The sequence below is a fragment of the Orycteropus afer genome, unplaced genomic scaffold (genome assembly GCF_000298275.1).
Source record: "Orycteropus afer afer isolate SDZICR_OR568_19922 unplaced genomic scaffold, OryAfe1.0 scaffold00142, whole genome shotgun sequence".
In the NCBI taxonomy this organism is placed as follows: domain Eukaryota; kingdom Metazoa; phylum Chordata; class Mammalia; order Tubulidentata; family Orycteropodidae; genus Orycteropus; species Orycteropus afer.
Window position 1 is genome coordinate 4,790,964 of NW_006921729.1, and position 16,234 is coordinate 4,807,197.

Below are 16,234 nucleotides of genomic sequence, written 5' to 3' on the forward strand. Positions count from 1 at the left end.
GGGCTGGTGCGGGATCGGGCAGTGTTTCGTTCTGCTGTGCATGGGGTCGCTATGAGTCGGAAACGACTCGACGGCACTTAACAACAACAACAACAACAAACATAATTGCAATAGAATGTTCTGGTTGTTATAATGGAAGTATTCATGAAACTCCATGATGCATAGGGACAAGAGTTGCTAAGATGGTTTGAGGGTGTCCCAAAAGGCCCCCAGAGAAGTCCTGCAGTGATAGAAAATTGTCCATGAAGTCAGCCATTAAGTTTTCAGAGTTATTTTTAAAAGCCATTTTTTTATTTGAGAACCAAAATGTCTATAGATACTTCAGCAGTTTCTAGGGCTGCTGCTTAAAACTGCAATAGCTAAGTTTATATTTTTACATGTCAGTTCTTCGTTAAAATGCAGTGGGGTTTTGTTTTGCTTCGATTTAAAAGTGGGTATTTTTCCTGGAAAATTTCAAAATTACTAAAAAATGGGGGTGGGGATTGCCCAGTTTTTCTGCCCCCCCCCCCCTTTTAAATGGTGAAATACATACACACCAAACACTGTGCTCCTTGTGTCAGTAGTTCTCAGTCTGGCTGCACATTAGAATGATCTGGAAAGCTGTATTTTTTAAATTATAGTTTTTTAGTCTAAGGTTGGGCATGAAATATTTAAAAGCTCTCCAAGTGATTCCAAAGTGTGGGCAGGGTTGAGAACTACAGTAAAATTAACATTTTGGTCGTTTCTTTGCAATTATCTTTTAATGTATAGGGCTTTAATTTTTATTTTTGCATAACTGCCCTCACTCTGTATTTCAGTTTTATATCCTAGAACATTTATTATTTTTTAAGGGCTGCATGGTATTGCATTGGATGGGATAGATATTTATTTAACTAATCCCCTATTGATGAATATTGCAACTTTTTTCTCACTTAAAAAAAGTCTTTATGCATACCATAGGCGCAGTGTCCTTTTTTTCAGGAAAGTTTTCCGTAAGTTAACATTTAAAATCTGAATTACATACTGCTAAATTGTTCTCCAAAAAATGACAATAATACCTTCAGTTTTTGTTTATTGAACACTTAGGCTGTCTGTATTCAACAAGTTAACAGGTAAGAAACTGCAGCTTAGAAAGGTGAAAAACCAAACTTACTGCCATCGAGTCGATTCTGACTCACAGCGACCCCCATTGGGTTTCCGAGGATGTAAATCTTTACGTGAGTAGATTGTCCCATCTTACTTCCGCGGAGCAGCTGGGGGGTTTGAACCACCAACTTTCTGGTTAGCAGTCAAACGCCTTTACAGGGGTGAAGGACCTGCTTAAATTAACAGGTACAAAAGGCAAGTATGAACTCAAACCCTATCTAGTTTTAGACTCCAGTTTTTGATAGAAATATAGTAACCCACGCGGTGCGGTGCGCCGCTGCGGGGCTGGAAATCCCCAGTCTCCAACCACCTGAGATAGGCAAAGGCAGCGAAGAGCTTTTTCCTTACTGTTGTGCGTTGCCGCCAGCCAGACACTGTTCCGGGAGGAGAAACCCTTCGACACTAGGGGCCCTCCAGGCTCCGCCCTTCTTCCGCTCTTCACCATTGGGTGACAGCGGAGTATATAAAAACGTCATTTCCGCCCTTCTGTCCTTTCCGCGCTACCCAGAGTAGGGTCCATACGGCGTTGTCCTGGGTAAGGCCCCTCTGGGGTCTGCGGCGTCCCCCAGACCCCAAATGAAGATCTTCCTGCCCAAATGAGGGGTGCTATGACTGAGAGGGAGGGCCAGTCGATGGAGCCGGGCTCGCTCAGCCCCAATCTCCGGAGGCCCGGCCTTTCGCACGTGTGTGGGCTCTGGCGCGCTGGTTCCCACAATTCCGTGGGTCGGCCCAGGGCCAGATCGTGCGGAGGCTCAGGGCTTTGGGGTTCGGTGCGCGAGTGCCCCCGCCGGGCAGGATTGCAGAAAGTAGGCCACATTGAGGTCACTAAGGCCGTGAAGCTTGGTGCTGTACTTTACGGGCCCTTGCGGCGTGGATTTACACCAGCCACCTGGCTAGCTGTTCTTGGTCTCGTTAGTCGGTCGCTTCAGGAGGTGTTAGGTGTTTGGTAGGGTTTTGAAGAAAACTACCTGTGAAGGACTAACCTACATTGTGGTTTAAAATACTGTGAAATTTGTCTATCTCCGTTACATAAGCTTTTGCATACCCTCAGACGTGGCTACTCTTTAAATCTGATAGTTACCTTTCCTCATCTATAACTTTTCCTTTCTGTCGTATGCACTTTGAGGTTTAAGTCTCGATTCACTGTTCTGTCTGGTTGTATCACCTAGGTTTTCTAATTTCCATGCCACATTCCTCAGGAAGATTGGCTGAGCAGATAGTGATAGTTGTATTTGATGGACTGTGGTGTCTCTTCCCTTCACTAGATTAGTCTAGCTCAGTGGCTGACATGGTAGGATGGGTAGCCCCTTGGTTGCCTTTAAATGTAAATTGGCTTAGTTCCCAAAGTTGTGAAGACTACCCCACCCCACTTAACTAGGTGGAATTAAAAACACTGGCTTGTTAACTGTTTCTTTTCAGGTTCCCATCGTAACTTAAAGGGGAAACTTTCACAATGTCCGGAGCCCTTGATGTCCTGCAGATGAAGGAGGAGGATGTCCTCAAATTTCTTGCAGCAGGAACCCACTTAGGTGGCACCAACCTTGACTTCCAAATGGAACAGTACATCTATAAAAGGAAAAGTGATGGTCAGTCATTGCTTTAAAATTCTGACCCTGTTATTTGGAGATGGCAGTACCGAGTTAGATACATAAATATCTAATACACCTGTCTAAGATTTGCTGAAAATAAATCAGAGCTCCCGTTTGGAGATAAGTTTTAAAATTTCAGTGAAAGTATTTTGGTTGCTATTGGGGTGGCGGGGATTTCTGGGCTCCAGTGGAGGAAGTGTGACAGTTGGGTTGGCCCATGAAGGAGCTGTAAGTTAAGGCGGTGAAGTTGTTAAGTGAATTTCCAATTTTCTTTTTAAATCTCCTTTACTACTTCTTGCTTTGTAGTTAACTGATGCTGGTTTATTGAACTGAATTTTTAATTTTTATTGTGATTTGGGTGAAAGTTTACAGAGCAAATTCCTTTTCCGTACAGCAGTTCATACACATTTTGTATCATGACATTGACTGCAGTTCCCACAATGTAACAGCTCTCTTCCACTTCCTCCCTTTAGTTACCTTTTCCTGTGCATTGCTGCCTCCTGGGCTGTCTCCTGTGCAAATACTGCCCTTCTGTTCTCCCATAATTGACCATTCAAAGGAGCATATCTACCTGATGTAAACGTTCACCCTATATTTCTGTCTATTGTTTGGCTGGCAGCTTTTGAACTGAATTCTGACAGGAAAGTAGGGAAAGTGGTGGGAATAAACTTGATTTGGCTTAGAAGGATTACATAGGGGAATGTAGATTATTACAGGAGCTCTGGTGGCGTAGTGCCTGAGGCATTTGACTAACCAGAAGGCTGGAGGTTCAAACCCACCAGCCACTTCTTGGAAGGAAGACTGGACAGTCTAATTCCGTAGAGGTACTGCCTCAGAAACCCAAGGAGGGGTCGCTGTGAGTTGGATCTGACTCTGACTGCAGTGAGTTTGTTTTTTTTTTTTTTTTTTGTAGGTTATTGTAAGAATATGGAAAGTTGGTGATGGCAGTTCTTTACCTTAGGTAGAAAAACATAAGGATATAAGCCTGGGAGTGGTATTCCGTAAAGGAATTTTAGGCTGACTCTGGCATCAGTGTAGATATAGACAGGTATCACAAGAGGCCAGGAAGGGGGTAAGAACTGTATATGAATTCTGAGGCGGGTAAATACAGGGGAAAGAGATCAGAGCTGCACACTATTAAAGCTCAGGGTGGAGGCCAGTCTTGGCCAGTGAACTTCTGAGTGTCGGAAGTGTGCTATATTAACAGGCAGGATTTTCGCTAACACCAGTAGAGCTTGCCTCTATGACTGGAGTTTGATAGTACTTGCTGCCACATACACTAAACTGTTTAAATGTCCGTTTGCAAGCCAGGTCAGATATTACAATACCTTTTACCCACGTGTAGGTATCTACATCATCAACCTGAAGAGGACCTGGGAGAAACTTCTGTTGGCAGCTCGGGCCATCGTTGCCATTGAAAACCCGGCTGATGTCAGTGTCATATCCTCCAGGAATACTGGCCAGGTCTGTGGAACAGCATTCTTGGCTTCTATTATGAAAATAATAAAGATTATAGACCTTTTGGGGTATACAGGAAAGTATAAGAAAACTAAAATGACCCAAAAGTCTACCGTTTAGGAATTTTAGCCTGAACTACTAGAAATTCCCAATATTTGACATTTTTAACAAATGGTCAACTAAATGTGGTTCAACCTATTAGACACAAGTTGACATGATAGTGAATGTTGAGATTTATGTTTTGATGTTTAAAATGAAATACTGGGTCAAAAAATATTTGTCAACTACATTTTTTTTCAAAAAAAACTTTATTAATCCAAATTTCATAATGGGAATTTTTTTTAAAAGAATCTTTGCCAATTTGAATAAAGCCTTTTAATTTATTTTTTAAGAATGACTAATGAGGTAAACTATTTACCCCATTTCTGTGTTGACAGTTCTGTTACTCTATTGAGGTGTTAATGGATTTCTTGAAAATTGACTTGTAGCTCTAACAAAGATAGTCATTCGTCCTGTTCTAATTTAATTTAAAAAAAAAAGATGGTTTCCATAACATTTAAGATTGTTTTGCATGGGGTTGTTTCATGGCTCGTGACATGAAACGCTTATAGATTGGTGTGCATGGTAGAAGAAATTTCAATTCAGATATTACTGTAGAATGAACTGAGTGGCCACTCATGCTTTCCTTGACACTTAATGAGCATCTAGCTTGGGCAAGTTGGTGTTTCTAGGTATGTGGGATATAGCAGAAAAAAATAGGAAGTCTGCCTTTTTGAAGGGATACAGAAAATGAAATTGAAAAGATCCTTGGAAACTCAAGGAGGGGGCGTCTCTTGATTCAATGGCAAATAACAACATCATGGAGGAAAAGGAAATGGGGTGAAGAAAGCTGGGTGTGGTGTTGTTTATGTAGGGTAGTGGTGATTAAATTCAACCAGAGGCCTTAAGTGTTTACTAGGTGCCACGTTGTGAGGTGCCATATACCATTTAGTGTTTTATATGTATTCATTTAATTCCCATAACCTTATGAGGAATTTGGAGGCAAATCAGTCAACTTCGCAGGTCACTCACAAAGTGGTTGGCTTGGTACCTGAAACCAGGCATTCTGGCTCTGGAGCTTCTAGAAGTAAGGAAACCAGCAAGCCACAGGGGAGTAGGAAGTAGAGACAGCATTTAGGAGAGAGGGCTAGAGTTGGGGTCTTTAAATGCTTGCTTTGATGCTTTGATTATTTGAAGGTTTAGACTAGACAGACTTGCTTCATGTAATACAGAACTAGGGACACACTATCATGGAGATTTCCTATGAAACCATATGACTCTTAATGTTCATAATTCTTCAAGCGGGCTGTGCTGAAGTTCGCTGCTGCCACTGGAGCTACTCCTATTGCTGGGCGCTTCACTCCTGGAACCTTCACTAACCAGATCCAGGCAGCTTTCCGGGAGCCACGTCTTCTGGTCGTTACTGATCCCAGGGCTGACCACCAGCCTCTCACAGAGGCATCTTATGTTAACTTGCCCACCATTGCTCTGTGTAACACAGATTCTCCTCTGCGCTATGTGGACATTGCCATCCCATGCAACAACAAGGTAACGGCTTTTGTGATCTAGATGAGAGCTTGCAGTGGGTGCTCTAGAAATGGCTGTACATTCCTGTGCACATTGTTAGAGCTTGGAGTTGAGGCCATTGCTGGCCAGTGAACTCACAAGTGTAGGTAGTGTGCTACATGATGGGCAAGTTTTTCGCTAACACCACAAGGGTCTTTGACCCGATGAGTGGAGTTTGATAGTAATCCTTGCTACACGTGTATTACTAATCTACAAGAGAACTTTGAGGAGAAATTAAAATGTTTTTTGATTTTTTTTTTTTTTAAATATGTATTTCTTCTGCTTTTGTTTCTTGCTCTATTTAAGCCTCTTAGGCATTGATCTTTCCTGTTTTCAGACCAACCTGATGAATTCTATGCTTTAAAAAGAAAAAAGGTAGATTGTATGTGGTTCAAATTGGTGGAATTATAACTAGTCTCAAAACCCTGGTTATACATAAGAATTGCCCAAGGACATAGTACAGTTTTTTTTTTTTTAATCGTGATTTGGGTGAAAATTTACAGAGCAAATACATTTTCCATACAGCACTTCACATACACTTTGTCTCATGACATTGACCACAGTTTACCACAATGCAACATCTCCCCTCCTACTTCCTCCCGATAGTTACCTCTTCCCTGTGTCCATCCCTCCATGCCCTCCTGGCCCCTGAGCTGTCTCCCTGTGTATAAGCAGCCTTTCTTCTCCCATGCTTGTTCTCTCCAAGGAGTGTATCTACCTCAGGTACATGTTCAACTCATATGCCTATCTATTGTTTAGCTGGAAGCCACAGGCGTGGGTTCAATTCCAGGTCTGAAGGGCAGCTAGGGGCCATAGTCTCAGTGGTTCCACCAGGCTCTATCTGACTGGCAAACCTGGTCCCCCCCTTTTTTTTCCCCCTCCAAATGATTTTGAATTTTGTTCCACATTGTTCTCCCTCTCTATCCAGGATCTCCTACGTAGATCCTCTTCCAAGTCTAGTAGAGTAGTAGCCGGGCACCATCTAGTTATTTTGGTCTCATAGTCCTTAGTACAGTTTTTGATACTTATAACCCGCCAAGGACTTTTTCATTTAGTTGCCTGAGGTGGTGGGACCTTGAAAAGAATATATTTTTTAAAATTCTCAATTCAAATGTACAAGGTTGAGAACCACTGATTTATAGAATACTCTTTATTATAAGAACTTTAAAGCTAAGATTTGTTCTCTTGATGCTAAGGGACTTGGTCATGTGGAAGTAGATTAGCTGAATGGGGAATTGCTGGTTGTTGGGGTGGCTGGCTGTCACTTTAATAACCTATCACTCTTGCAGGGCGCTCACTCGGTGGGTTTGATGTGGTGGATGCTGGCCCGGGAAGTCCTGCGCATGCGTGGTACCATCTCCCGGGAGCACCCATGGGAGGTCATGCCTGACCTCTATTTCTACAGAGATCCAGAAGAGGTGAGCTGCATTCAGGCTGGTGGGCACATGAGCTTGGGAAACAAAGTGTTGCAAAAGAAAAGGGAAAATTTGTCAGCTCCTATAAGCTTTTTCTTTTTAAAAAAAACAGATTGAAAAGGAAGAGCAGGCTGCTGCTGAAAAGGCTGTGACCAAGGAAGAATTTCAGGGGGAATGGACCGCTCCTGCTCCTGAATTTACTGCCGCTCAGCCTGAGGTTGCCGACTGGTCTGAGGGCGTGCAGGTGCCCTCTGTGCCCATTCAGCAGTTCCCTACTGGTATGTATCGGGATTCACGTGTATTGCGTTTGGCCATATTGGCATGTGACAGCTTTGAACTTTTAAATTTCTTAATCTTATATGAACATTAAGATGTTCTTCTCTTCCCAGTGCTGCAGCTGTATTAGCATAAGTTACATTTGGGTGCTTTTGAAATGAGGTGGCCTTGGTCTACTTTTTTTCCTTTGAAATGTGTTTCTGATGAAATACAAGGCAGATTGCTTCTGGCGTATAGGAGAGAAATAACTAGTAATGGAGCTCATGGCTTTTTTTTTTTTTTTTTTTTTTAAAAACAGAAGACTGGAGTGCTCAACCTGCAACTGAAGACTGGTCTGCAGCCCCCACTGCTCAGGCCACTGAGTGGGTAGGAACAACCACTGAGTGGTCTTAAACTGTCTTCCACAATGTCTTAGAAAACGGAAATAAGGTTGACGGGAAATAAACATCAGTTTCTAAAGGTTGCATCCATTTGTTTATTTTTTATTCCAGATATAAGATGCCTGGGGGTTACTTTCAGTTTCTTCACTTCTGTTTTACTTCTGAAGCTCACTGTATATTGTTTTTCCTGAGCTTCCTGCTTTCAGTATAGAACCTTCTGTATTCTGAAAGCGGAGATGTAAATGGTTGCACATACATGGACATGGTGGTGACCTGAGAAATGGTTTTCTGAAGTTGAAGGTTGATAACATTGTTATTTTTACGCTTGGAAGAAACTGTTAGCACATCAAACACCCATCATGTTTCTGCTCTAAAATTATTGCAATTCTGTCCCAGTTTAACAGGGTACAAGTATTTTACTTTTCCTGAATCCAGATTGGAGGTATAAATATGAGGTTAATTTTAGAAAATAAAGAAGCTTTCCTCTGCCTACTTCCCCTTATTGATGGTTTACTCTTTGTACTGTCAGGTGGCAGCAGGAATTAACTTTTCAGTCTGAAGAGAACAGAATGGCCTACAGTGTGCTGATCTGTCAATCAGGTTGAAGGGTCTGGAGGGAGGGCACAAACCCTGCTCACTGCCCACTGCACTGGAGTCTCCCCTGTAAGATTGCTCATGTGGAATTTGAGTTCACAGAAGCCTATCAAATGAGTGTATAAACTCATTTGATTATATTACGTTAACTGCCACTCCACTATCTCATGAGAAGATATTTTCAAGGCTTGGTGTATATTGTGGGAGCTCTGGTAGCATGGTGGCTAGGGCACTTGACTACTAACCAGAAGGCTGGCGGTTCAAACCCACCAGCCACTCCTCGCAAGGAAGATGGGGCAGCCTACTTCCATGGTGATACTGCCTCGGAAACCCAAGGAGGGGTCACTTTGAGTCGGGTCCGACTCAACAGCACATAACGACAATAACAACAGTGTATATTGTGTTAAGGCTTAGTACTTGAAACCACTCTTGGGTTTCTAAGTTGGGATTAGTTTAGCTTTCATGTTTTCACAGAGTTGGGGGTTATATTCTGGTTGTGTTCTGTAAGGCTGCAGTACTTTGGAAGTTGCTTACTAGCATGTGTTTGCTAATTCTAAAGGTAGTCTGAAATGCCCTAGTAGCTTAACTGTTTTATTACCATTTGCATTAGCAAGTTCTTTTGGACCCAGATTTTAAAGTATTTAAAAAGGTTTTGCATTACATGACACTGCAGACCCAGCCTGGACAATTTGGGAATCCTTGAAGGGGGCTTTCCCAGCCTTGAAAGAAACATCACAGTAGTGGGTCAGCTTGCCTACATGTTCTGGAAAGGATGTGGGTGTATAAATTTCACGCAGGACTGTGTAGTAGTCTACATGTTTGATGTTTGCATTTCAGTTCCATTAGAAATGCTGGTGATCCCTCCTGAGCTGATTTCACAATGAGTCATGGTCTATACTTTGAAAAGTAGACTAAAAGAATGGAGAAATTCCATGGAATCCAACTTTGAAGGGCCTGAATAATTTGTAAAATACTTCGTCTTGCAAATACTTAAAATCTTCCCTGTGATGGCATTTCCAGGGCCCCTCCCAATAGTACTGGAGTTAAGGGACCCTGAAACTTGTGCAGCTGGTTCAAGTCATGCTACTTTGCATCTCAGGCTCCAATGTGTGGGGTGCAGTGGGTCCTGTGCGTAGTATCGGCTATCGGCGAACTCATACTACTGGAAGTAGGAAAGTGGGGTTAGGTGAGACTGAGGGGGAGGCCAAGAGCAGAAGGCCTGAGAATGGGGTGTAATGGCTTCTTTGGCCATAGTTTCTGGGGTGGAGAAAGCTGTGCAGGGAGCTAGCCAGGGAAGGGCAAGAAAAGATGAGTGTAGCTGTGAATCCTTTGTTGGAGAATGCACATGTTGTCCTATCAGATGTCCCATTTGGCAACTGCTGTCCTCTTATGCCTGGTATCTGGCAATCTTGCATTAGTCCCATCCTTTTTTCTATTCTAAATTTAGAGTGATATCCCCTCTCAGGGCTTGTTTCATTTTCAGCATAGTGGAAGCCAGGAGATGGTAGTTGGAGTTTCTCAGATCCATTCCCTACTCGCCTGGAGTTAGCCTGCCCTGGGCCTCACACCCTCTTTCCAGCTGTGTTTCTTTGGGAATTAGATTCTGTTTCCCCGTGTGCTGAGATCTGCCCCAGCCCAGGACCACATGCTGCCCCAGACTGAAGTCACCCCACCCTGTGGGACAACAGGTGCCAGCACCATCAGGCTGGCACAAACCATAACAGCCATCCTTTAGAATCTGACCATTCCAATCCTCTTATTTCATTGGCTGAGTGACACCCACCTGATGGAGGGCTGAATCTCAGTAATTCTCTACCACCTCCAAGAAGCTCTGGTGGTATAGTGGTTACAATATTCAGCTGCTAACTAAAAGGTCAGTGGTTTGGACCCAATAGCCACTGCAGGAGAAAGATGAGGCAGTCTTCCATAAAGATACAGAGCCTTGGAAACCCTATGCTACTCTGCCAGGAGTTGGAGTTGACTTGATGACGGGGTTTTTGGTTTACTACCTCCTGGTATTCTCCACCCAGCAGCCTGCCACTACCTAGTTCCTCATGATAATAAAGACTTGTTGCCTCTGAGTTGATTACAAACCATACTGGGCCCCCCCATTGACATTAGAGACCTGAGTCTTCCCAGAGTCTGCAGTGTGGCATAGGCCATGGCTATGATTTCCAAGAAGCCCTCTTTCCCCTCTTCCATTCTTGGCAAGGTTTCTCACCTGCCACATGATTCGGCCCAAGTCAGCTGCCTTCCTTCTTTCCTCAGCCCTTCTGCATCTCTGTACACACAGGAGCAGGTTTCCTTGGAATTTTAACTCATTTAATTCCCGCATCCTGCCTGATCTTGGGAGCTCAGGTTGATATGAATATCACATGGCATAATATTTTGCTTGCCCCATCACAGCTCCTAGTTCTTGATGTACTTCTTGAGACTTTATCTTCTAAGCATATAAAACCAAACCAAACCCACTGTGACCGAGTCAATTCCAACTCACAGTGACCCTGTAGAACAGGGTAGAACTGCCCTGTAGTGTTTCCAAGACTAAATATTCACAGAAGCACTGCCACATCTTTCTCCCACAGAGCAGCTGGGCTGGTAGGTTCAAACTGCTGACCTTTTGGTTAGCAGCTGAGTGCTTAAGTACTGCACCACCAGCACTTCTAAGTATATAGAAACTGCGTTTCATACAGAACTTGGCAGAATTCCCCTTCCTTGCTTTCCTGTGTCTCTTAATGGGCCCCTTTTGTAGGATTCTGGGAAGTAAGTACACATTTTTGTAAATTTTCCCAAACACAAGAGCAAACCTGAGCATCCCCAGTGAAATCAACCTAACAGGATCTGTCACTTGGTAGATAACAGCAGGTACTTTGCGGCACAAATGGTTAAGCACTTGGCTGCTTAAATGAAAGGTTGGCAGTTCAAACCCACTCAGCTGCTCCGTGGGTGAAAGATCTGGCGATCTGTTTCTGTTGTTAATGTGCCGTCAAGTCGGACCTGACTCAGCGATCCCTCTTTGGGTTTCTGAGGCAGTATCACTACAGAAGTAGATTGCCCAACCTTCCTTCTGAGCAGTTGCTGGTGGGTTTGAACCACCAGCCTTCTGGTTAGCAGTCAAGTGCCTTAGGCACTAGCCAAGAAAATCCTATAAGGCAGTTCTACTCTGTCACATGGGGTCTCTGTGAGTTGAAATTGACTCAGTGGCACCCACCAACAACAGTTTCTGACTGGATGAATAGAGAAAGTGCACTTAAGATGCAGAAAATTCCAGTTGGGATGTATGAGGCTCCAAGTGAGACTTGAGTGCCCACTCTTTGACATTATTCAGGGGCACAGTAGCTTGCGCTAGGGAAGCTGCATCACCTGCTCTAAACTTCACTGGGGTATTTAAACCAGCACCTGCATCAGAGCTGCTGGCTCATACTGATTTGAGGATGCATCCCATTCCCCAGAATGGGCTTGGGTATAGACTCCTGGTGAGTGGGTGAGAGGGACTGGGTCTGGCTTCTCACATTCCCAGGTGGGCTATGTGGGGCCTCTGGCCATTGTGTCACCATCAACATGATACAATACATAGTAAGGAGAGTAGGAGTGTGGACTTGGAACCTGACACACCTGGGATGAAAGCCCTGCTCTTGCTGTTCTTGGGCAAGAGACCACGTTTCTGGGCCCAAGTGGCCTCACCATAAACGGGGATGAACCTAGGCTGTTGTGGTTATTAAATGAGATCATTGTGCACAAAAATTAGCCTGGGGTTGGGTATATGGCAAGTGCTATCAATCAATCATATTGTCCTTTGTTAATATTGAAAAAATCATTTTAATTGTAAAATGCATTATACATGCAGATGAGTGTAAAAGGCCTATTTGTACATTCTTAAAGAATCAAATTGAAGCCTCTCTGTGTCCCTCCCTGCTCCTTCCTCCATAAGGTCACAGAGCCCCTGCTCTCAGGATACTTTGCATGACCTTAAATCATTTCCCCCTTCCAATCATGAATTGTTTAGTTTTCCTGTTTTTGAGGTTTTTTTATGAATGGAATCACAGCACATCTTCTTGTGTGAGTTGCTCTTTCCCTTGATGTTGGCTTTGTGATATCCACCCTGGTTGCCATGTTTAGTATCCTTCAGTGGGCATTTGGGTTGTGTCCTTACTTTGGCCATTACTAAGAGGGCTGCTTTTAGCATTCTTTGATAGATCCTAGTGCATATAATTTTTCTTTTGTTAATTTTCAACTCTAACTTCACCAGGTAATGCCAGTTTTACCATCTGTCTTGGTCATCCAGTGCTGCTGTAACAGAAATACCACAAGTGGATGGCTTTCACGAACAAATTTATTATCTCACAGTTTAGGAGGCTAGAAGTCCAAATTCAGAGCACCAGCTTTCTCTCTGTGTGTCTGTTGGTCCTAGGAGGATCCCAACACAGGGACCCTGGGTCCAAAGGAGCCACTCCGGTTCTTTCTTGGTGGTAGTAGGTCCCCTCTCTCTGCTTGCTGCTTTTTCCTTTTATCTCTTGTAAAATAAAAGGTGATGCAGGCCACATCCCAGGGAAGCTGCCCTTACATCTCATCAGAGCTGTGATGGGACTAAAGGTGGCACATCCCACCATAATCTTTTTACAATTGATTGGCTTATCACATCAAATAATGGGTGAGCACTACATAACTGCCACATTACATCATTACATAACTGCCAAATCACTGAAAATCATGGTCCAGCAAAGTTGACAAATATTTTGGGGGGACATAATTCAATCCATGACTACATCATATATAAAAACCTATTAAAATACAGTCATAACCCTTATCGATTGAAACACTGTCCTTTCTTTGCTGCTCACAATTGCTATAAAAAATTCAGAATCTGTCCGTGCAGGGTCTGATCCTGATCTCCTCCCTGGGCCAGTACTACACCATCCTAATGACTAGAACTGTATCAGGACAGGTAAGCAGTGCCCCTACCTTCCTTTTTTTCATCAAAGGAGTCTTGGCTATTATTGAACCTTTTGCATAGCCATATATATAATATATATTATATAATATATATATAATATATATTATATAATATATATATAATATATATTAATCAACTGGTTCAGTTCCATTATAAAGTCTCTAAGGATTGCATTGATTTCTAAATTATTTGTAGTAGTATTGATTGATTTACAATATGGGGCTTTCCAACCCTTGAACAATCTGTATATCTTGCTATTTTCTCATTTTTTATGTCCCTTAATAAAATTTTACAGTTTTTTCCTGTAGAGAATTTGCTCTTATTTTTTGACAAATACATAGGTATTCCTAGGTATTCATTTGTTTTTAACTATTGTAATTGTACCCTGTTTAAGAAACTACAAGGGATCTGAGTCCATATTCTAAATAACACAGATATCCAGTGGTAAATGTCACTATTTCATGGGGTTTCTGACCCTGCCTAAGCAATGCAGTCCTTTTGTGGAAGGCAAGGATGTGATGAATACACTCTATCTGAAAAGCCTGCTCCAAACCTACATACCAAACATTCCCTTCATTCAGTAGAGCAGGACCTGCTGCACTTCTAAATATGCTAGGTTCAGCAGGTTCCACTTAGAAATAATCCCAGCATCATCTGATTCTACCTTTGCAAGGATTATCAAGCAAACTAGTAAAAATTTAACACTCAGCAACTATCTATTAAGTCCTTGCTCTGAATTGAGTGTTAAATTTTAAGTCCTGGTGATAGAGCAGTAAATGAACCAAAGCATCTGACCCCATGGAAGTTATATTTTGATTACTGAGGCAGGTAACAAGTAAGCCATTTATTTTCTATGGGAACAGAAGTGAGAATAATGGAAACAGGAAGAAGGCTTTTTTCTAAAGCAAAAATCTGAAGTTATCAGGCTACTGAAAAGGGAGACAAATGTGTAGAATCATTGGAGAGAATATAACGAAAGTAAAGAAACCCTTCCAGAGAAGGGTAGTCTCCGCCAGCCTCACCAAGGGAGACATTCATCCTCATGCGGGAACTGGGGCATTTATCAGGGGCGATCAGATCTCTTAGAACCCACCGTGTGGTTGCAGAGAATGCAGACCTCCACTATCCAACCAATGGGAAAGTCACCTATATTTGCTCTTCTCTCCTTTAAATGTCTGGAAGTGAGGTGGTGCAAGGAAAATACTCTAACTGCACAGACATCTGCCAACATTCTGCCTCTTTCTGCACCTTCATTGAATAGCAATGGCCCAAGGAGCACTCTTCCTTCTCCATGGGTGGGGGTTAGTTAACACTGATGCAAAGAACACCCAGTGTTGCCAGAACATTCATCATCATGTCCTCACTGGAAGGCCCTCTCCAAGCTCCTCAGTCACTGACCTCTTCATTTCCCTCTATACAATACCTTATTTCAACCCAAGAGATTTCTTTCATTTCTGGCTTGCAAAAGAAAGTTCCAGCCTTCAGTATAGGGAAGTGGCCCTCCACATCATTATGACCATACACAGGACTCTGCACCGGGCCTCATAGGCTTTTAGCCTGAAGGACTGTTTGACATTTTATTATCTTTCAAAATACCTTATAGTTTTTTTGGGGGTATTAGTGTATATCATTTCATAGAGATATAATTCTGCTGGAATAAATTATTTTTGAAAAATATCTATTATTATTCTGTGCAAACATGCACTTTTGCAATTTGGAAATGCAAAGAAGATCATCACAATTTTCAATAATGGGCAGGATACAAAATTCAACCCTGTTGGAGAAGGGTTCGTGAACTAGAAGAAATATATAAAGAAATTAACTCATATAGAGGACAAAGACAAGGAGATGTTTTTGTTGTTGTTGTTTGAGGAGCTCTGGTAGCATAGTGCCTAAGGCACTTGACTGCTCACCAGAAGGCTGGCGGTTCAAACCACCAGCCGCTCCTCGGAAGGAAGGTTGGGCAATCCTACTTCCGTAGTGATACTGCCTCGGAAACCCAAGGAGGGGTCGCTATGAGTCAGGGCTGACTCGACGGCAAGGAGATAGAAAACAGGAAATAGAAGATATTCAGAGGGTGAAATGAGAAAGTCTAAAACAATCTTAATTGGGGTTCCAGAAGGAGAAGATAGAGAGTGTGTGTAAGAAGGTCAGTGTTCAGAGAGAGAAGGTTGAGAATTTTCTGAAATTCTTCCAAAAAACCAAATTCACTGCCATCGAGTCGGATCCAACTCATAGAGACCCCTACTTGGGTTTCCAAGGTAGTATCATTACGGAAGTAGATTGCACAACCTTCCTTCCAGGAGTGGCTGGTAGATTTGAACCGCCAGCCTTCTGGTTAGCAGTCAAATGCCTTAGGCACTATGCCACCAGAGCTCCTCCTTCTGAAATTCTTATCAGTCCACAAATTAAGGAACCCCAGTGTGTGCCAAGTAGGGTCAATTTTTAAAACCTCATTCTTAAGTTATATTGCAAAGAAATTGTGGAGACACCAAAACCAGAAGAGTACTTGAAAGCAATAAAAGAGAAAAGAAGGACTTCCAAAGCTGGAGGAAACAAATGGTCAACCTAGTTCTGTGATTGAAGAATGAGAATAAAGACTTTTTCAGAAAAACAAAAACGAAGTTAGTAAGAGAAAAAAGAAAGTGATGCCCGAAGGTATCTGTGGCCCATAGTGCTAGTGGTCTGCAAATGTCTGTCCTCCCTTCTCCCATAGTCACAGAGCCCCTGATTTTCAGTTGGGTACAGGCTGAGAAGCTGGTGCTTCATGTTACATGGTTCAGTCAGATTTTGAGGACTGCATTACTTTGGAGGGTAGACCACAATTTGACCAAATGT

At 42.7% G+C, this 16,234-nt stretch overlaps 1 protein-coding gene and 2 non-coding genes across 3 annotated transcripts; all 3 read left to right on the top strand.

Moving 5' to 3' along the window:
- Nucleotides 1–2,578: 2,578 nt before the first annotated feature.
- Nucleotides 2,579–7,861, top strand: RPSA (ribosomal protein SA). The gene is made up of 6 exons (XM_007945734.2): nt 2,579–2,711; nt 4,060–4,178; nt 5,514–5,759; nt 7,067–7,195; nt 7,305–7,470; nt 7,767–7,861. The coding sequence occupies exons 1-6, from the start codon at nt 2,579–2,581 to the stop codon at nt 7,859–7,861; spliced, it is 888 nt and encodes a 295-aa protein (XP_007943925.1).
- On the top strand, nt 3,841–3,992 carry LOC122150449. Its single transcript, XR_006163669.1, has one exon. It is a non-coding gene; the product is annotated as a small nucleolar RNA SNORA62/SNORA6 family (small nucleolar RNA).
- On the top strand, nt 5,824–5,976 carry LOC122150448. The gene has a single exon (XR_006163668.1). It is a non-coding gene; the product is annotated as a small nucleolar RNA SNORA62/SNORA6 family (small nucleolar RNA).
- Nucleotides 7,862–16,234: the final 8,373 nt, after the last annotated feature.

Bases quoted from the DNA above. Each gene is read 5' to 3' on its own strand.
- RPSA (XM_007945734.2), top strand. From the start codon at position 2,579: ATGTCCGGAGCCCTTGATGTCCTGCAGATGAAGGAGGAGGATGTCCTC. The intron at 4,179-5,513 runs GTCTGTGGAACA...TAATTCTTCAAG, and splicing joins CCTCCAGGAATACTGGCCAG to CGGGCTGTGCTGAAGTTCGC. The intron at 7,196-7,304 runs GTGAGCTGCATT...TAAAAAAAACAG, and splicing joins TCTACAGAGATCCAGAAGAG to ATTGAAAAGGAAGAGCAGGC.